This window comes from Nematostella vectensis, chromosome 9 (genome assembly GCF_932526225.1).
Source record: "Nematostella vectensis chromosome 9, jaNemVect1.1, whole genome shotgun sequence".
Taxonomy (NCBI): domain Eukaryota; kingdom Metazoa; phylum Cnidaria; class Anthozoa; order Actiniaria; family Edwardsiidae; genus Nematostella; species Nematostella vectensis.
Window position 1 is genome coordinate 14,793,244 of NC_064042.1, and position 21,490 is coordinate 14,814,733.

The 21,490-nt window shown below is 40.5% G+C and overlaps 3 protein-coding genes across 5 annotated transcripts in view; 2 read left to right on the forward strand and 1 right to left on the reverse strand.

Annotated features, from left to right (window-relative positions):
- The window catches only part of LOC116605551, a 74,422-nt gene extending 69,250 nt beyond the window's left edge, over positions 1-5,172 (forward strand). Inside the window, exons 13-17 of the mRNA XM_048732113.1 lie at positions 67-443; positions 1,210-1,422; positions 1,769-2,114; positions 2,644-2,750; positions 3,278-5,172. Of these exons, the coding sequence (XP_048588070.1) occupies positions 67-443; positions 1,210-1,422; positions 1,769-2,114; positions 2,644-2,750; positions 3,278-3,819 (1,585 nt within the window). The 3' untranslated portion in view covers positions 3,820-5,172. The remainder of the gene's footprint in view (positions 1-66; positions 444-1,209; positions 1,423-1,768; positions 2,115-2,643; positions 2,751-3,277) is intronic.
- Positions 5,173-5,654: 482 nt separating this feature from the next.
- On the forward strand, positions 5,655-10,101 carry LOC5507914 (potassium voltage-gated channel subfamily A member 10). The gene is made up of 2 exons (XM_048732114.1): positions 5,655-9,864; positions 9,991-10,101. Exon 1 carries the CDS (start codon positions 6,363-6,365, stop codon positions 7,593-7,595), a length of 1,233 nt encoding a protein of 410 aa, XP_048588071.1. The 5' UTR covers positions 5,655-6,362; the 3' UTR covers positions 7,596-9,864; positions 9,991-10,101.
- A 5,120-nt stretch (positions 10,102-15,221) lies between these two features.
- LOC116615059 lies at positions 15,222-18,926 on the reverse strand. Of its 3 annotated transcripts, none has more exons than XM_032376682.2 (4): positions 18,684-18,925; positions 17,796-17,948; positions 17,225-17,354; positions 15,222-16,669 (listed from the first exon to the last, which is right to left on the reverse strand). In XM_032376682.2, exons 1-4 carry the CDS (start codon positions 18,733-18,735, stop codon positions 15,889-15,891), a joined length of 1,116 nt encoding a protein of 371 aa, XP_032232573.2. In that variant the 5' UTR covers positions 18,736-18,925; the 3' UTR covers positions 15,222-15,888. The 3 variants fall into 3 exon arrangements, with proteins under 3 accessions (XP_032232573.2, XP_032232574.2, XP_048588075.1); XM_032376683.2 differs by having other exon boundaries at positions 17,796-17,998; XM_048732118.1 differs by lacking the exon at positions 17,796-17,948 and having other exon boundaries at positions 18,684-18,926.
- Positions 18,927-21,490: the final 2,564 nt, after the last annotated feature.

Sequence of the window (21,490 nt, forward strand, 5' to 3'; positions counted from 1 at the left end):
AATGCATTTATATCAAGTAATTGAGCAATGGCCTTATATGCTGTATTGGCTGTATTTGTTTGTTAGATGGATCGAACCCGGGAATTACATCATGAACACCACAGCATTTTTTCGCGCGTTTCAGCCCAATAGCAGTAACGCACTCTCTTGGATAGCAAAACACGGCGAAACACACATGGAATCCTTCAAGAAGTCCATCGTAGAGCACATTGGAAAACCTTTAGTGCTGTTATTGCGTTACCTACGTGACTCGCATTCGCTGTATTGCGCACCAAATGACGTCATCACAGGGATGTCGAGTTTGCCATTGGATTATGTGTATTTTGAGGGAAGGCGGACCGGACGAAAGACGCGAAAGATTTTGCCTGGTGGGGAGATTGTTCGGGGTGCAGATGCCTACGACAATGTCCTGGCGTACTTTACTACATTGCCTTATACGGCCGGTGAGTCAGCGGTAGAAAGTCTTTGCCAGTGTCAAGTGTGAGAAAGCATCCATTTCCATCGGCTGATTTGGAGGATATATTTGCGATTTTATCGATTTCATTTGCAAAATAAAATATTAAACTTTGTTTTCAAGTAGCTATTTCAAAAATTCATCGCATAATTTTGCCTTCCAATATTGAATGAAATAATAAAGGTTCGTTGAAAAGAGCTTTTTAACGTGCAAAATTAAACTCGAACAAACAAAGCTACCATTTCTTAAAAATGTTGACTGTATCGAGCCAGGGGCAGAGTATCCAGTATGATTGACCTCCCTAAAATATCTAGTAGTCCACAACTAATATATACATTTATTTCAAATAGGGTTGCACTCAGAGAGTTTATGTGTAAAATAAGAAAATAAAAATAAATAAGAAAATAAGCGTTAAGTAAAAACAAAACAAGGATAAGAAAGTTTTAACATTATTTATGTTCCTAAACGTTCACACGTCTGTCAGACACCAGGATTCAGCCATTTATACGTTACCCATGAACCACTGCAGGTTCTTAATCACTCCGTACATATTACACCCAGAGGTAGACCTTTGAGACTTAATCTAATAGTAAAAATAAATATCTTTGGACTGTACTGTATTGTTGACCTTTATTTTTCTTACGTGGGGTAAAATAAGAAAAAAATGGGCGGATCTGTCATTTTTGCACTACATGTTTGGCACTACAAGTACGCATGCATGCCTTACGTATCAAACCTTATATTCCCCTTACTAGAGGAAGTCTACCAAATGGGCTGGCGGATGGTGAAATCTTTTTACGCTGAGGCGGTCCAAGTCGCACGAAACATCACCGGCCTCGAGAGAGAAGATGAGGTGGTTAAAGCTTTTATCAAGCATATAAACCAACCGGAGATGTTCCTGAATCAAGAGCCATTTCCGGCCAACGAGTCTGATGAGAGAGCTCACAAAATATGCAACAATATTTATGGTAAATCTCACAATAAACCTACTAGTTTTTATCTCAGGGGAAGAATTACTAATCAAAATAGTTCAGAGCGTTTTGCGTGACAGGCTTCAAATCGCACGGCCTGTCAGGGGTCCGAATACTTTGCGTTACAGAGGTCAGAGCGCTTTGCGTTACACAGGTCAGAGCGCTTTGCGTTACAGAGGTCAGAGCACTTTGCGTTACAGAGGTCAGAGCGCTTTGCGTGCCAGAGTTTAGATCGCTTTGCGTGACAGTGTTCAGTGCGCTTTGCGTTACAGAGTTCAGAGCGCTTTGCGTGACAGAGGTCATTGAGCGCTGTAATAACACACATTTTTTTTTTATTTCGCAGACGCCCAAAGATTTTGCCCCAAGCGCTACGAGACCATGCTAAAGTGGATAAAAGTGGCGAAAGACAGCATCGATTACATTAATCCCAAACTAAAACCCCTATTTCACCACGACGGCCCCATGAAGACCACCCCCTCGTGCCCCGTGTCCCTCGCGATCAGCTTCAACCCCGCGCAAGGGGTGCAAAGTTATGCGCCGAGCCAATCCTGGTGCCCAAGACCGGCGTATTATTATATCCCTTTCTTCGTGGACCGCATGGGCCCGCCATACGCCGAGTGGGCGGTCAGCGCTCATGAGGCCAGGCCTGGTCACCATTTACAGATACAAGGATTTATAGAGAACTTCAGGTAGGGAGAAGGAAAAGGTACATGGTTCCTCCAACTTTGCGTCTTAAACAAAAGAAAAGGAGAAAACCTTTATGGTGGTGAGTTGGTGAAAAGAGAGACAAGCATTGCGGTTTATTTTGAGGAAAAATAAAAACCCAGAGAAATTGAGGAAACCAGCGAAAAGTTTTCGTATGGTTTGAAATGTCGTCGCTGTTCTCTACATCACTGAGTACATATAACACACGCTCACGCCTGCTTAACAGGATTAAGGAACCGTTCTCCTAACCCTTTGAATTGATAATATACTTACACCTGTAGATAATAAGAACATTACAACATAACCTATGACGTACACTGCGGCTACTCACTTTGTACTTCTCCGTTTTTTCACGTATGCTCTTCTCAGCCTTGACAATGAGGGTAAGAAAAAATGAAGGGATAAAGCGTGGTTAGAAGAGCGGAGTGAAATAAATGCATTATTGTCAGCTTTTAGGAAGCACTTCCTCAGGGTATTTTCCTAGTGTCTTGCTATTTATTTTACGTTTTTCAGGGACCTGTGTGCTTTATCGCTTGACCAACTTGAAGGCCAGCAATACACCGCCTTTTCCGAGGGCTGGGGGATGTTTGCCGAAAACCCTATCACAACCATGGACACAGGTATGCAGTGGGAGCAGCTGTCAGCTTGTGACTTTATCAAAATACCATGTGCGAGAAAACATCTATTAATTGGCAGATTACGTAATTTTTTAATGAGTTTGGTAAATTAATTACGTATAACATTTTGTTGTTAGATGGTTATTTTGCGATTTCCACACATACCATTTCTTCCAGTATTTAATTAATATAGTAACAAAGATGTGATTAGGAAAACCCAGGCTACTCGCGTGTTTTGTGCAGATACGTAGCTAGGATTGGGGGCAAGGAGGCGCCCCACCTCAACCAACGGTAATTTCCCAGAAACCTTTGCGATGCGCGCGTGAAACCGAGGTCGGGGGCAAAATTGTTAACAGGATGGCGAAGTTTGCCCAAAGACCTCGGTTTCACGCGCGCGTCGCAAAGAGTTCTGGGAAGACATGGGGAAGCTATGACACTTGTGATGTCTGCTCACCCTCTCGACCCTCTCGAGAATCCCTGGTTACGCGCCTGTTTGGCATTTGAAGAAAAAAATTGTTGTGTTTCCTTAGACGTCTTCACGGGACATCCGTTAGAGTATTACGGGATGGTGAAAGCACAGCTATGGCGCGCCCTTAGGCTTATCATAGACCCAGGCCTCCACTACAAAGGCATGTCACGTGACGAGGCCAAATCTCTGTTCTCAAAATATCTCTGGGACGACAGCGACGTTGTCGACAAGGAAATCACTCGTTACCAGTCCTGGCCGGGACAAGCTGCCACCTACATGACGGGCCAACTTGCATTCTGGGAAATACGGAAGGAGGCAAAGGCGAGGCTTGGAGATAAGTTCAATATGAAGGACTTCCACTATCACTTGCTATCGCAAGGCGAGGTACCTATGACGTATGTTAAAGAGTATATGCAGCACTACATGGACTGTGTACTTGACCCCTCGGGGGAGGGGTGTGGGGATATTTTAGACGCCCCGACTTGGCCCAAGACAAACACGGCGGCGCTGCGAAGGGAAAACGCTGAGATGGAACTAAAAAAGATATGGGAAATGAAAAAGGCTTTGACAAACAAGAACGTCCACCACAATAAAAAATGGTAGAACTTAGATATAAGTAGAAAAGAAAAAAACTGAGATAGGAATTGGTTAACTAGCGCCAGCATGCTCTTTTGAACGACTTGGACAGCATTAAAGTAACCGGCAACCAAAGCCCCCTGAGTACTACCCCCTGAGTAGCATGATTAATGATGAGGATAAGGTTGACGGTTATCGTAATACATCACGGTGTACATACAGTTTATAGAGGGGACACAGAGGGCCATGCTCACATCTTTCCGATGGATGACCAATCATATTCCACTTGAAAGCATCTCACAGCGACTCACCCAATCATGTAACAAAGCTCCCCGCGCTCGCTCGGCCAGCATTCAACGTTTCTTATTGACCAAATAATTTTTAAATGGCGAAAGTTGTTTGTTATGGTCCGCTTTTTGGGGTCCACATTGTAATGCTGTGCTTGTTGAATAGCGCTAGGGTGATGATAAAAATAATGACGATGATGACGATGGTGGTAACGATGATGTTGATAGCGATGATGGTCATGACGACAACGATAACGATGATGATGGTAATGATGATGATTATGGTGACGATGATGTTGATGATGATGATCACGTTGATAATGATGATTGTCATGATGATAACGACGACGGTGTCGATGATGATGATGATGGTCATGACGACAACGGTGACGATGATGATGATGGTAATGATGTTGATGATTATGGTGGTGACGATGGCGACGATGACTTGGAATTATAGTGATAAAATGACGACTGCTATATGATAACGGTGGAAAGATTTTGTTAATAAGAATGAAGACCTAAGGTTCTGATGACATTAGGATGTTGGTCATAGCAACGTAGATGACGACATTACCATATTTAAGTATTAATTATAACGGCATGTCTTCCTGCTCATTATTTTAACATGATGTCGTGCATTTTAGGTATTCTAAACACATCTCGGAGTTATTTCTTTTCTATCGAATAGCCGCAGATCACGGCGAAGGCGCTTATCTCCGAATTCATCTGGTGGCAATAGAATCATTTTTCTAAAAAACAAATTGATTTGGATGGATAAAATTCGTTTGAAAACCACATAATAACCAGAATTAAAACACCTGCTTCATCCCATTACTGCATCATGTTGGATTCCCATTATCCTATATGAATGTAGGCTAAACCAATGCCATTGGGAAACTTATTGCAAATGTTCTTTTTATGAAATAACACAAGAAAAAAACTAATGCTTTATCTGTTTATTCTGTCGTCGAACAGAAAACCTATTGCTGATTTGAATTCTTCTTGCACGGCTGTAATTTTTGAAAATTTTAAAGTTGTCATATCTTAATTTGAGTGTTAGCATTTTTAATAAACGTTTTTTCTGGTGGTATGTAGAATTAATATTTTTTTTTTTTTTTTTTTACTACAGCATTCATGACATCAAATCATTCTTCCCCCACTCAAACTTCCTGTGTTTGGGTTATGATATGAGTTTTCTGTCGGAAAGAATATAAAAAAGCATAAATCACCATGCAGATTTGGTAAATAGAGATAATGAATTGAGCAAAATTTCAAATTTGTTACGAATACGCCACATCCTTTTTTATGGGTTATTAGAAAAGAGCTTTTCGCATTTTTGTTTCAAGGTTTCTGAAAAGGAATTTCTGTAAAACCCGTTCGATATATTTCGTTCGTTATCGCATATAAAGTTCAGTATTTTTACACTAATGATTTCAAGTCTTTAACGAGGTCGGTGGTTTGTACAGCAATTGGATAAAACGTGTAAAAATGACACCTCTAAATGTCTGTTCTTGCGAAGGACGATGGGATAGTGAGCCATATGTTTCTGTCAACGTATGTGTAGTTTATATCCGATTGTGCTTATTATAAGTGCTGAACTAGGCTCCAAATGCCATCATAACAACCTGTGTTTGTACACGAATGCATCGGTATTGGGGTTGTGTGATTGGCGCGCTGTGAAATTGATCAGATAAACTAAATGAACCACCACCAAACTATTCCATTCCATAATTCACTTTTTAGCGACTGAAGTGTTTTATTGCGCGCGTTATGACATGGGCTAAATTCGCCTCAGTGCCGACCCTGTCTGTAATGACGGAACAAAAAAATATTCTCACACTCGCGCCCAAAGGATTTGACATCTGTCTTGCTTTGGTGCATTATTTAATGGTTCGCATGGGAGAGAATTTATCACGGTACAGCAAAGCAATGGTGTGTTAGATAAGAAAACACCTCAGTCACAAGGCACTTAAAGTCTGTGACAACACTTGGTCTTCACCGTATAAAAGGACCAGCGTTGCTGAAGTGTTTGCATCAATACCGGCTAGCCTGTGACCGCAGCCGCGAGGGTCATTTGATCATGAGAGTTTTCCATTCTCCTACGACACATTAGGCTGCATAGCGAGAAACGACCTACGTCTATTTAGTCATTCCTATTGAAAAACAATCAAGCATATCGCCCGCTGTGACACGCTGATCTGAAAGTTTCAAAGCCTTGGAAATACACGTTGAACTGACCTAAAACCTTCCCCACGGCAAAATCATGTTACCCTAAAAAACATGATGGAACGTGATCAACTGGAACAGGAAAAAATTAGTGACAGAATTACACTAAACGTGAGTGGAGCTGTGTTTGAAGTTCGTGTGTCTATTCTACAGAGATTCCCTCAAACCCTTCTAGGATGTCGTTACAAACGCGTTCAGTACTACGACAGTGCAAGGAATCAGTACTTCTTTGATCGCCACAGACAAGCGTTTGAGGCAATTTTATTCTTTTATCAGAGTGGTGGGCGCCTAATGTGTCCTGATAATGTTCCAGACACCGTATTCGCCGACGAGATTTTGTTTTTCCAACTACCAACAATGGATGACAGATTTTCTAGCAAGACGAAAAAATTCGAAAAGTTCATGATGAGCAATCAAACCCCGTCGAGGTTTAATTTCCAATGGCAAAGACGACTGTGGGAGTTCTTGGAAATACCCGAATCCACTAAAATGGCTCAAGGTTTAGCTTTATTTTCACAGTTTATGGTTTATCTCTCCGTAACTGCTACATGTTTGGAAACTGTGAAATCACTCAGATATTATGACTTTTCTCCTCAAAACGATGAGACTGGTGGCATGTCATTTCTCAAGTCAAATCCCTTGGTACAGAATTCGTGGTTTTTGTTTGATATTGGCTGTTTTGGCTGGTTTACATTCGAGTGTGCAGTGCGGTTTTTATCCTTTCCTAGCAAAGCCGAATACTTCGCGAATCTCGCCAACTGCGTAGACTTTCTAACGGTCGTTGTGTTTTATGTTTTTTTAATAGTCAAAATAACAGTGCCAACTGCTGTTTGGTGTCTTCGGTTTCTGCGTTTTCTCACGACGATTCGAATCTTCAAACTGATACGCTACTCGAACAAAATGAAAATTTTCTTACTAACACTCGCAAGTGGCGTTCGCGAACTTGGGATGCTAATGATGTTTAGCTGCATCATGTTGCTACTAAGCTCAACCGCTGTGTTCTATGCCGAGGCAGAATTGAAAAACACGCAATTTTCAAGCATCCCCGATGCTTTTTGGTGGGCGATCATAACAATAACAACTATAGGTTATGGAGATAAAGTCCCAATCTCGGCAGCGGGAAAATTCATAGGATGTCTCTGCGCGGTTCTGGGCGCGTTGGTTATTGCGTTGCCTCTATTTCGGTTCGCAGCACATTTTAGAACCAAACTTGAAAGACTTTCAGATAATTCAAATCTAGGCTTTACATCTTCCAAAACAAAGAACAGTTTAATGCGAGGATTTTGATTACTTCGACTTAAAGAAAGTGGATAATGTTGTCTCACGCTTGTATTGGATTGAAATATTCATCATAAAGATGGAGTAGATTATTTTTCGTATCCCAGTATAGATAAATTAGTAAACCAATAAAAGTAAAATACACACAGACATGGCGCCCTATTTTAACACATACCCTAACTATGTAAGTTGGTATTTTAAATTTTGTGAATCATTACCAAAAGTCTTTATGTCGGCGCTTTTAAAGGACGTCTACTTATTGAAAAGAAGATAAATTGCTATTTTATGCACGAAAAATGTGCCTAATTGCTGGAATGCGGTTGATAACAGAACAATAGCATCTGATTCAAAATTTTAATGGCTACTTTTCGGCTTAATTTCTTTCAATTTGGGGGCTAGTGTTTTTTGTTTCACCATTTCCGCGTTCGGCCATCTAGAGCGGCTAATCTCCGCAATAATAATACCGACACCCACAACAAGGCGCTGTCTTTCTGGGCCCCTGGTTTTTTTATATCATACCCATTGCGTTCTTCAGAATTAATGTTATCTTTGTTAGGGAAGAGAATCGACAAATTTATTTGGTTTTATTTTTCTGTTCAAAGACAGCGTCAATAAGAAATTTTTCTCATTAGACATTACCAAGTTAAAATTTACAGAGAAAGTTTGGCTGGTTTAAGTCTCGTATTTATTGTAATATTGACTAAAACTTTTATTTAAGGCTAGTTTTCAAGATCTTAGCAATCGTCTACGATTAAATGGTCTGCGATCGTATGGAAACCACATTGCGGACACAATACGATCGGTCACTATAGTTTTATTTTTTTTATGCGGAGGGCTCTGTTATTCCTTTCATTTGCTACATGGGAAGGCCATTTGATAGTTGCGAACCATTATTTAGTGTGCATGAATGCAATCTTGTGTGTGAGGAAAAAGGTTTTTTTGATGCATTAATGTTCCTTTCCTGTACCTCCTTGTGTTTACTTAGCGAGGCTTAAGAGTATGACTTTAGCATGGAATTTCCAGGCTGAACGTTCTGAAAATTCTTTATAGTTCAAAGAAATAGTTTAACATAAATAAATTATTTAAGGTGGTAAAAAAATTTGTTTTTCTGCTTTTCGAATTATCTGAGGGGAAAGAAAGATCATTAAATTTGATATAGAATTTAAATTGGTTTATCCCCAAGTTATAGAAATTTAAAAATATATACGTACCAATGACCCTAAAACGTAGACGAAACAAAATAAAACAGCACTCAGCCATAGACATTATGTCGGAAATAGCTACTTCAAATAAATATTGTAAATACTTTTAAGTTTGCCACAGAAATTAGTTGACATAAAAATATGTATGAAGGTTATGATGAGAAATTCATTGATTGGCAAAGAAATTATGGCTGTAATTGCTCAATTATCGCGAAAAAACAGATCCCAAAAGAAATACTCAAAACCTTATTTTTGAGTGTTTTATTTTATATCGCTTTATAACTCACATCAATGTTAATCTTTGCTCTACTTTCTCTTTCCACTGTGAAGTTTATTTATATGATATAACACATATCAATGTTAAGACTTGATTTTCAATTATTCATGAAATGGCGACGTGTTTAAGCAAGTAACTTAGCAAATTGATTTAATTTTTTAAGGTATTTAGATATATTTTTATTCGTTATCTTTTCACTTATTTCCATTCTTCGCGGGATGCACTTTTGCAAATGTTGTAAGTTACGATATTATTAACTAAGCCTAACAACCAAAATAGACGATAAGGCAGACAGGCAAACACGAAATAGAGATAACTGTTATTGCTTCCCTTTAGATTACCAGAATAAAATGAGTTCGGAAGGAAGAGTCCTTTAAAACAAAAATCTGCATTGTTATGAGACATGACTTAGTGTAGGGATTTAAGTGTGACAAATGACTGAATGAGAAAACCTTGATATTGTCAAAAAGTTATAGATATTTATCTACCAAAAAAATAACAAGAGAGCATGATTATTTATACTTACTTGGCTAACTCTAACCTATGAAATAAAATTGACGATTTTTTTTTTTCAGACAAAAAACGCCTAAGAGGCTGATCAGTGAGGCAATATTAGCGTAAATTAACGACTTTTGGCCCTCTTTACGCGCCAAGTGATATTAGCGAGATAATAAGTCACAATAAATTTTAAGTTGGGAAGGAAATGCTTTGACAGCGGAGACTGTTGTCGTCTCAACTCTCTGGTTGACGTAATTATTCACTGGTCTTTGCGAGAAGAGCACAATACTACCGGAAAAAGGTAACTTAGTATATTCTAAGACCAACCATCTAAGAACGCTTTGGCATTTTTTTTTTTTTTTTGAAACTTGATATTATGATAAGGGAGACCAACAATTGATTCAGATTTGTAATTTTTATTGTGTAGTTGCGTCTACAAGAGCAGAAATACCATAATTCACCCAGCTGGGAGGATCATCACATATTGATGTTGTAATATCTGACGTACGTTGATTAAAGATCGTTAAACTAAAAAAAATATTGCGGCAAAGGATAATTGTGTTCCTTTGGTTTAAAAGTTTTTATCTTAAATTGCTCTCTTTTAAGTAAAACATAATAATAATTAAAAACATATCGGAAATTGAAAACTGAATACTAGACAAAATAAAAAAGTGACATTGAGTTTGGCCCAATGCATACATCAACTCTAGAATCCATGCGATCACCGCTGTGTCAAGTGTTTCATTTACCAAAGAACTAAAATCGCTCGGCAATTAGCGACGACTTTTTGGATGTTACCCCAACTCAAACTCCTTCATCCCTTTCAATAAAGGCAAATTAACGTCACATGATTGTTTAGTTTATCTCAGTTTTTAGTAAGTCTCAATCTCTCATCAAGAGCCCTTATCTGGCAAGCCCATGGACCACGGCTTGCTCAACGCCCCGCCAATAGTTAAGGGAGGAGAGCTAGGTTGAAGATGGACACAGTAATCTTTATATTCCCTAAGTCATCCGCTTAAAATATAGAAATGATGACATAGTTTCTGCACAATGCGTGGCCACAGAAACTATTACTAATACCATTCGCAAACTAGATACGCAATGACAACAAGGTCCCTTCAAGTTTCTCGAATTGACATTCATCAGATTAACAAAACACGTGAAGTTAAAGCGGCAATTGTGGCATCGAGATATTAAAACCAAAGTTGATTGGTTTTGAAATATGGCGAGACATGGTGGCTGTACTGAAAGCACAACATAAGACACTTTTTGTCGTCTTCCTCACACGGAGATGCACACAGGATTATCGCAAGTACGAGCCTTTATTCTTTGGCAATAGGTTAAATCGCCCACTTATTAATCAGTAATTAACAGATGTTTTTACTATTCTTTTTTAAACTGCTTTTTAAAAAATGTAATTTAAATCTTGCTCACAGCCGGCTGTTCGAAAACAAATACTATATCAGAATTGGTATTGAAGTTATAACTTATACTGGTTTCACTAAGCTAGCATATCGCCTGATTGCGTGCTGCTGTGGTTTAGAGGTGATAATTGGTCTATTTTCTTCGAGAGGTTGGGCGACTCCTTGGTGAGTTAGAGTAATTAAGAACTTAACTAAAAAAATCCAGGGAAGAGTATCATCATATCAAACATATTCCCCACGGATAGTGTCCTTCGTATGTATTGCCTTATATGGGCATAGATGCCCATATTTAGAAGAGCTAAAGTTTTCGCGCTCCCTGATCTCCAGAAAACACGGTGAAAAATACTCATTCCTGTCAATTTGCGACTCGCGGCAAAAATTATTTACCAAAACTTGCTCGCTTGGTCAAATCTTTTCCTTACTAATCCTATAAAGTCCTTAGACCCAGGCCTCCAAGTGATTGACCGAGCGGGTTTGAAGGTCACCCAAATATTGATATGTTCTCTGGATCTGTTATTATTTTTCTTTTGCTATGTAGTTTGCTAATATAAGATTCTGCGATATGCGGGAGCATACGGCGGCAGTACCCGCAGGGGGAGGGGAGGGGGCACTATTTAAAATAAAATAAGTCTTCGGCTCTTTAAGTTTTATTTTTATTTTTTTCGAGCATTGGCCTTAAACTGCGAGTATTGGATTAATACTGCGAGCATTGACCTAATACTGCGAGCATTGGACTTAAACTGCGAGCATTGGCCTAATACTGCGAGCATTGGCCTAATACTGGGGGCATTGGACTTAAACTACGAGCATTGACCTAATACTGCGAGTATTGACCTAATACTGCGAGCATTGGCCTAATACTGCGAGTATTGGCCAAATACTGCGAGCATTGGACTTAAACTGCGAGCATTGGCCTTAAACTGCGAGCATTGACCTAATACTGCGAGTATTGACCTAATACTGCGAGCATTGGCCTAATACTGCGAGTATTGGCCTAATACTGCGAGCATTGACCTAATACTGCGAGCATTGGCCTTAAACTGCGAGCATTGGCCTAATACTGCGAGTATTGGCCTAATACTGCAACCATTGGACTGAAACTGCGAGTATTGGCCTAATACTGCGAGTATTGGCCTAATACTGCGAGTATTGGCCTAATACTGCGAGTATTGGCCTAATACTGCGAGTATTGGCCTAATACTGCAAGTATTGGCCTAATACTGCGAGCATTGGACTAATACTGCTAGCATTGGACTAATACTGCGAGTATTGGCCTAATACTGCGAGTATTGGCCTTAAACTGCGAGCATTGGCCTAATACTGCGAGCATTGACCTAATACTGCGAGTATTGGCCTAATACTGCGAGTATTGGCCTAATACTGCGAGTATTGGCCTAATACTGCGAGCATTGGCCTAATACTGCGAGTATTGGCCTAATACTGCGAGCATTGACCTAATACTGCGAGTATTGGCCTAATACTGCGAGCATTGGCCTAATACTGCGAGCATTGGACTTAAACTGCGAGCATTGACCTAAAACTGCGAGTATTGGCCTAATACTGCGAGTATTGGCCTAATACTCCGAGTATTGGCCTAATACTGCGAGTATTGGCCTAATACTGCGAGCATTGGACTTAAACTGCGAGCATTGGCCTAATACTGCGAGTATTGGCCTAATACTGCGAGCATTGACCTAATACTGCGAGCATTGGCCTTAAACTGCGAGCATTGGCCTAATACTGCGAGTATTGGCCTAATACTGCAACCATTGGACTGAAACTGCGAGTATTGGCCTAATACTGCGAGTATTGGCCTAATACTGCGAGTATTGGCCTAATACTGCGAGTATTGGCCTAATACTGCGAGTATTGGCCTAATACTGCAAGTATTGGCCTAATACTGCGAGCATTGGACTAATACTGCTAGCATTGGACTAATACTGCGAGTATTGGCCTAATACTGCGAGTATTGGCCTAATACTGCAAGTATTGGCCTAATACTGCGAGCATTGGACTAATACTGCTAGCATTGGACTAATACTGCGAGTATTGGCCTAATACTGCGAGTATTGGCCTTAAACTGCGAGCATTGGCCTAATACTGCGAGCATTGACCTAATACTGCGAGTATTGGCCTAATACTGCGAGTATTGGCCTAATACTGCGAGTATTGGCCTAATACTGCGAGCATTGGCCTAATACTGCGAGTATTGGCCTAATACTGCGAGCATTGACCTAATACTGCGAGTATTGGCCTAATACTGCGAGCATTGGCCTAATACTGCGAGTATTGGCCTAATACTGCGAGCATTGGACTTAAACTGCGAGCATTGGCCTAATACTGCGAGTATTGGCCTAATACTGCGAGTATTGACCTAATACTGCGAGTATTGGCCTAATACTGCGAGCATTGGACTTAAACTGCGAGCATTGGCCTAATACTGCGAGTATTGGCCTAATACTGCGAGTATTGACCTAATACTGCGAGTATTGGCCTAATACTGCGAGCATTGGACTTAAACTGCGAGCATTGGCCTAATACTGCGAGCATTGACCTAATACTGCGAGTATTGGCCTTAAACTGCGAGCATTGACCTAATACTGCGAGTATTGGCCTAATACTGCGAGCATTGGACTTAAACTGCGAGCATTGGCCTAATACTGCGAGTATTGGCCTAATACTGCGAGCATTGGACTTAAACTGCGAGCATTGACCTAATACTGCGAGTATTGGCCTAATACTGCGAGTATTGGCCTTAAACAGCGAGCATTGGCCTAAAACTGCGAGCATTGACCTAATACTGCGAGTATTGGCCTAATACTGCGAGCATTGGACTTAAACTGCGAGCATTGGCCTAATACTGCGAGTATTGGCCTAATACTGCGAGCATTGCACTTAAACTGCGAGCATTGACCTAATACTGCGAGTATTGGCCTTAAACTCGAGTATTTGCCTGATACTCCGAGCATTGGCCTAACACCGCGAGTATTGGCCTAATACTGCGAGTATTGGCCTCATATTGCGAGCATTGGCTTAATACTGCGAGTATTAATATTGCGAGCATTGACCTTATACTGCGAGCATTGGCCTATTGACCTCGTTGTTATAAGACAGGACTTTGTGTAGGGATTTAAGTGTGACAAATGACTGAATGAGAAAACCTTGATATTGTCAAAAAGTTATAGATATTTATCTATAAATCCTCTTTCAGCGACGGAAGTTACAGCAACAGCGAGGAAGAATTAGAGAAATTTGTCCAGGAGCAGAAAAGTGAAACAGTGAAAAAAACCTCAAGCGATATAAAGTGTTTTTATCGTTTCCTTGGAGACATAAACAAGGAAACATAGACATATCAAACATATTCCCCACGGATAGTGTCCTTCGTATGCATTGCCTTATATATATGGGCATAGATGCACATATTTAGAAGACCTAAAGTTTTCCCGCTCTCCGATCTCCAGAAAACATGGTGAAAAATACTGATTCCTGTCAATTTGAGACTCGCGGCAAAAATTATTAAGCAAAACTTGCTCGCTTGGTCAAATCTTTTTCTTACTAATCCTATAAACTCCTTAGACCCAGGCCTCCAAGAGATTGACCGAGCGGGTTTTAAGGTCACCCAAATATTGATATGTTGAGTTTGACCGCGTACTCGCAAAGATTTTTTTAAAGAAATTAAACGGGGACGAATACGAGCCTGGCACATTCACCAGATTTCAGCGTAGCATTTAAAGGTTCCTGTCAGAGTCAAACTCCTCTTTCAACGACGAGGGTAAACTTTGCATAAGAACCCAACTTTGAAAAACAAGCTACTCTGACTTTACACGTGTTTACGCTCACGCGAAAACACTAGAATCACTTTCTCACCAGGAAATTATTTGAAAAAGTTATTGACATTTTGCTATTTTCAAACACTTCAACAAACCCTTTTTAAGATGTCTTTTTGAAACAATTGAGATTGCCTAAGCTTAAAAGAAATAAAGAAAAAGTGAGAACAGTTTCGTGTTGTCATGTGGATTTCTCATTTGAATGAGCACTCATAGCACTTTTACCAAAAGTTGCGTGCGCAAGAGGAAGTTTTTCCCATTTCCTTTTTGAGTTTTTATTCGTTTTTTGTCTAAGAAAATGCCATATAATAAATAACTTATTCACCTCTTCCGCTCCGTCATTACCGGGAAATCTCAGACCTCGGTCTCGCGTTCGCTCGGTCCGTACGTCAAGACCTCACACTCGGTTTATAAGTAGTATTTAATGTGATGACCTTACATTGAGAACATGTATAACATATAGAAATAGGAAAAGCACGTTGGCTCACGGACGTCATTGCGTTGTTTAGTTTGACCAATCTACTTCCTGTGTTGCGTGACTAATCTGCTATCTGGGTTGAGTGACAAATCTACTGTCTGTCTTGCAAGTCTTTAGACAGCTGTCTTTGAAAGAGCCTAGTGTATCATGGTGCCGGCGATGATAACATGTGCCATGATAGCGTAGTCCACGCCTTTGCGACCTCAAAAGTAACAGATCTCTTGACCATTTTAGTTTTTGGCTTAACTGTGCTGATCCGCCTTAGCCCCCGTGTGGCGTTTGTCTTAGTGAGAAGCTGCTGTATGGGCCTGGGTGTTTGCAGGTGGAAGGCCGGTAGCGGATCTAGGGGAGGGTTAAGGGGGTTTAAACCCCCCTTGGGCTGCCAGAAAGCCGTATGTAAGAACCAAAAATCACCCCTCCCCTCTTTGCCACTGAGCCAAACCCCCCTTTAGCGAAAGGCTAGATCCGCCCCTGAAGGCTTTGTATGTTATGAAAGAGCTTGGTGTTGTAGATTTCCTTCAAAGTTCTCCTGTTAACTTGCGTTGTGTTGTGTAACCTTATTATGATTGATGAACCTTAGCTCTCACATTCCTGTGCTACAAATGGTAGACTATGGGATAATCTCTCGTTACGTGCAATTCAAGAGGCTTCTTTTCTATGCCTGATGACGCCGCGACACGTATTTGTGCATTACCCGATTCATCTTCCTCTTCACTCAGCTCCTCGATGCTATCCATACTACTGGCCACACTACTGGCCCTACTTGTCCTCCGCTCAATCCTCCTTCCTTTGCCCGATTCCGTCCCTTCTCGTCCCTTCTGATAAGGTTTCGGTTTGGCTGGAATGTTCTTTATTATACTTGAATACCGGCCTTGAGTTGGTGAATCCGTGTTGTTTGCAGAGGAACGTTTGTTTGTATACCACTTATTTTTCAATATTGGCGAGGTTCCTTTCCGAAAGGGTGACGTATCTACCTTCGTGTTTAACTCGTTTTCTTCAGAGCGAATTCGTGAAACACTTGCAAGAGCCAGCCCATCTGTCTGAGTCATGGAATCCCTTCGTATGTCGACCACGCTACTCGCCGCTTCTGACTCGACCTCGCTCGTAGAGTCGTTATCTTGCCTCGTAAAAGAGGGTTCCACCGTCGAGCTTGATAGCGAAGCATGTGAGTCGAAATGCTCCATAGCGAGATCTGCATCGTTCTCGAATTCCCTCTTCTTCGTCAGGGGCGTCTCCGCGCCGAGCGATGTTAGTGAAGTGGAGGATAGACGCCGAGAAATTCGTTCATTACTCGCAGGTGAGGTAGGGTTAGACTTCTGGTTAATGCCATTGTAGTAGCTTTCAATGAGGGCGTGGTGAATGTGGTCCTTGAAATACCTGGAGACAAAGTCACAGGTGTTTACACAGATGGGAGGGTGCGCAGGGTACGCCCTATTCCCCTTGGCCGCCAAAAAGTGGGTCATTTCTTATTGAAAGTGTGTCAAAAACACTATCCTTTTTCCATATGATACCTATGACTGTGCACCCTTCCTTGGCCAATCCTGGGTGCGGTATTCGCCTGAGTCATTAGTGTACTTTTTTTTCAATTTGAATCCTTTTCTTGAGTTTGAGAGGTCCCCCTTTCCAACTTAATGGTGTGTTTCAAGCCCCGTGTACAGGTGACCGCCTGAGCTATGTACGGCCCAGGGGAACAGGTTATGATAGAGACACTTGTAGCGTGACGCAGATTACTAAGTAGAGTACTACACTCAGCAGGTTCAAGGCATCACTTATATTTGCATCTTTTTCGTAGGGTTTCCATCTCGTGTGTAAAACTTTTTACGATTTAGATAGAAATTATACTAAACTAAATCTTTGAGCATATAAACCATTGCCCAGGAACACGACATGGCCAATAATGTGCATCAGATTGACTTATTCTAGCCTACTTACGGGCGCTGGGCGTCGAGTTCGGCTTGTTGCCTTAGCACTCTCCTTCTTCTCACGATCACGAAGATGAGTATTATAACAGCGATCACTAACAGCGTGGATACGATCCCGATGCCGAGAAGAACATCCGGCGCTACGATATAAAACACATCAACCGAAATTTACACTTAACTAGACTTAACTTAATTGATCGAATTGTCCTCGTTTGCGGAAAATCGGGTTTTCCGAGATCACATGATAGCTAGTTGATTTTTTCGATTGACAAAAATCACACGTGTTAAAAATAAACTGATTGATGGAATCGTTCTTAATGTCTTTCTAGTACGAGGCAGAAATGTCTTGCACTCTCGGTATTACATTCCCTTACTCATTCTCCCGTCCCTCCCACCCTAGTTTGTGGCAGAAGTGTTCTGTGTATAAGCATGTACTTTTCGGTACTAAATTCCCGTCCCTCCCCTGCTTAGTTTTTCTGTTTATAGCAGAAGTGTTATGTACATACCAATGCACTTTTCGGTACTAAATTCTCATCCCATGCTTAGTTTGTCTACTTATGGCGTAAGTGTTCTGTACATACCCACGCACTTGTCAGTTCTACATTCGCGCTCTTCGCTCAGATCTTCTACGGTGCATGACGTCATTGGCGGACATGTACGCGTTCGCCATTGCTTGCCATTACAAGAGTGAGAGCACTTGCCCCAGGCCCCCCAAGAATTCACATATCCATTCACTGGGGGAATGAAAAAGGTTTACTAGGGAATTTGGAATTCAGCCAATTATCTAAAACATTCAAAATGTCGAATTAAGGTAATATTGGAGGAGGGTTAAAGCTATTTATCTACGTATGTATGAAAAAAATTATCGCCGCCCATAAAATCAATGCAAGAGGTGTAAGTTCAAGTAAAAGTAACAAAATCCATTTTAATTTCAATTCATTCCATGCTCTACCCTATTGCTAAAAAATAAATGAATAAATAATGTTTTTTCACAAAGACATTTCAGAAATAACATTAAAACCATGCATATCGGATCAAAAGCTCAAAAACCCACCGACCACCACCTTTTCCCCCTGAAATTATTGCTATATGACCAAAGCTGTTTAACATCTCCATATATGGCAATACTAACTTACTCGTAATAAAAGAACCTGTTTCTGTTTGTGGTGTCTTTTTGGCTTTTGGAATTGGCTTATTGCCTTTTAGACAAGATCATCCCGATTGTTTTGATTTTAATCAATAACAAATAAATAATAAATATTTAAAAATATTTACACTAGCCGAGAAGGTAATGCTACCAATGCACCATTTCGAAACAGTTTAATCATAGAATTCGATAGAATGCCTACAGGTGTAAATATAGCATAGAAATGGCCTAGAATTAAGCATTGACATGGCGAATGACATTATATTCCTCAAGTCTTTTCCACGCGAAAAGAATGCCTATTTCAGCTAGCTTTACAACTCACCTAACGGCAGAAAGAAACAAGAGATAGCTATTTCTAGACAACCCTTCTTCATCTTCTAAAGCAAAAGAGCTTGCCCAGTACATCAATTAAGACGTCGGTTCTATCAGGAAGTTATCATTTCTGTCTCGACTCATCTTGGTGATATTTTCTTGGTCGTTTGTGAGCCGTTCGTTGGAAATTTCTGGCAATAAACAAATGGCCTGATCGACCCCACACGGCTCACGGAATAGCCCATGCGAATTAAAGTCAGCAGTACTGGGATACCGCCACAGTGAGACGTCGTGATGCACCAATGAATTTCATAGAAATAATAATCCGCTCAGTTGAATGCACGAGTGTTTTCAGGATCGAGGTATTAAAATTGGTTCAAAGTTTGCGTGAACCTCTTTTATTTTGACCGAATCCATAAGAACTTTCCGCGCTACGTCTTTACAGGGTGTTGCAGAAGATATTTCTCCTGCTTAAAATAGGTAGCTTTGTTTATCACGATACGGTTTCTTTTGATTCTTGTGATTACCGATTTTTTTTTCAGCTAAATGTGCACATGCTATTAACATTTTCTCAAATTCTGTATAAGAGTGAGTTCCTTTTAGTGTTCTAATTTTGCCTACAGTAGAAAGCATCGATAGGAAAGATCAAAATGCTTTTTTCAAGCTTAGACTATTATTTCAAGTTTTTTGTAAGGTTAAACCGGGCGAAAATTTGAATCATTAAAAATAAAGATAGGTTGACATGGCAACAGAAAATTTGTGGTGATATCAAAATTTTGAGGCTGAAATATTTCGAAGATTAGACAAGAAAGGCTTAAAGTGCATCTTAAGGAATAAGCGATATCCTCCAAAACGGTTCATTCATCGATATCTAAAATTGCTGTTGTTAGGAAAACTTCCAGACGCTATAATCCGCCAAACATTTGTGAAATGGAATGTATTTAGGCATGACATCATTTTGATGACGTCATCAAGCGATGACGTCATGTGATAACGTCACCATAGTAAAATCTATAATCTTAGCTGTTGAAGTATCTGTTAAGAAAATTGTAGCTTTATAACATTATCTATGAGGGTGCCTACAAAGTTTGGTATGCGTTTTGGATTCTCAAAAACGAAAATTCCGCACAACTTTTAATTTTTTTTTTTCACTTTTATTTGAATAACTTCTTTAATTTTCAAAATATCGGGAAATCGATACATAGTTTTGTAGACGGCAACTAGGTGAATATTCTCTGCCTAAAAAAAATCGCGAGCCGCACGTTAGAGTTGAAACCCAAACCGGAAGTAGAATCATCTACACATGCCCAATAAAATTTTGTGATAAAGGCCTGGTTACTAACGCCAAAGTCGCTAAGTAGGTGCCTTTAGTGAAAAATCATGCTCGCCTTTTATATATTATAGTATTTGCTGTTTTATTACGTTTTTCTCGCCAGAAAACCGAATCGCTAAGTAACGAGATATGTCCCAACACCCTTAACTTTGGAGCAGGCTCGTACTCAGTCCATATCTATCAATGGCAGTCGTTTTTCCAAATGGCCTAAACGAGCCTGGGGCGAGAGCGCGGGAGACCTATGATGTTTTAAAGCGTTTTGGGGCCTGGGCCTATTTTCAAAATGGCGGCCTGCAAAATCGTACTAAACATGCCATTTCTGTAAGTTTACATCAAAATTCTCGACGTAATCTCTGAAACTTAAAAGTAAAAAACTAAAGCGGACTCAAAACTATGGTGTCCTTATAGAGAATTGAACGGAAAAAAACACCACTTTGAGAGGTCGCCCCGAACGCGCTCAGGGGGCCGACCGTTTGTCAGCACCCAAGAAGAACGCTAAATTTCGACTTTGCAGCGAAAAATTGCAGGGAAATTCTGGCCTTTTGGATTATTTTTTCGAATAGATGTGTTTAGAAATAATTCTTCTATGGCATGTAGGATAAAGCTATCCGCTTTCTGCCGAAAAAGTTGCCTCGAAGAGTCGAAGGTGAGTTTGCCAGGGCGTGGAGCTTCCTACCCTGTTGTATTTTATTACGAGTGGTGAGGAGGTGAACCGTGTTAGTAATGTTTCGAACCAAACGACACTCTGTTTTCACGATCTCCGACTTTCTTCTCCCTTTATTCGAATCAGCTCTCAATCTCTTTTACAATCTGTTTTTCTCTCTCACGAGCTCACCCCGTGCCTGGTACAATGATACGCGATCCTATTACTCATTACATATTACATAATTGGTGATCATAAACTAATAACTTTAACAACTTCCGGTACACAGAAACGGAACTCCCGGAACAAACCGAGATGAGGGAGGAAAATCGCCTAAACTGTTATGAATGACGGCTAAAACGTCACCAGATCAATCTATGACAACAGCTCCAATTATTACAGATATATCCGTTGAACAGATTAAAGATAATATTCCATACACGAACATTTCGTCTGGTTTGCCCATGGTAAATCATGTCTTTTTCTTCTCCACTCTACCATCCTGACTAGGTATACAAGTCAGGCTCAGGGCCTTGGCGTTTTAATGTTTTCTATAAACCAGTGAGAAAAGGGGTTTCCACTAATATCCCAAGCTCCTTTGCGCGGCGCGTTTCTTACGATGACGATTGCCTTCGCGTATTTTGTAATAGTTTATTGTTATTTTGCCTTTATTCAATAACGAAGGCGTTACTGAAGGTAAGAAGTCATATTACCTTATTCTATAACGGCCGTACCAGGGGATGGGTCACTGGGGGGCACGTGGCCCCGCCATATTTTTTAAAATATAAGGAAATGACGAGTAGGGGCGTGGCGGTGCCTATTGTGCCCCCCCCCCCCCTCA

Bases quoted from the DNA above. Each gene is read 5' to 3' on its own strand.
- LOC5507914 (XM_048732114.1), top strand. From the start codon at position 6,363: ATGATGGAACGTGATCAACTGGAACAGGAAAAAATTAGTGACAGAATT.
- LOC116615059 (XM_032376682.2), bottom strand. From the start codon at position 18,735: ATGAAGAAGGGTTGTCTAGAAATAGCTATCTCTTGTTTCTTTCTGCCG. The intron at 17,949-18,683 runs GTGAGTTGTAAA...TCATTCCCCCAG, and splicing joins TTGTTTCTTTCTGCCGTTAG to TGAATGGATATGTGAATTCT. The intron at 16,670-17,224 runs GTAAGTAGGCTA...CTTTGTCTCCAG, and splicing joins GAACTCGACGCCCAGCGCCC to GTATTTCAAGGACCACATTC.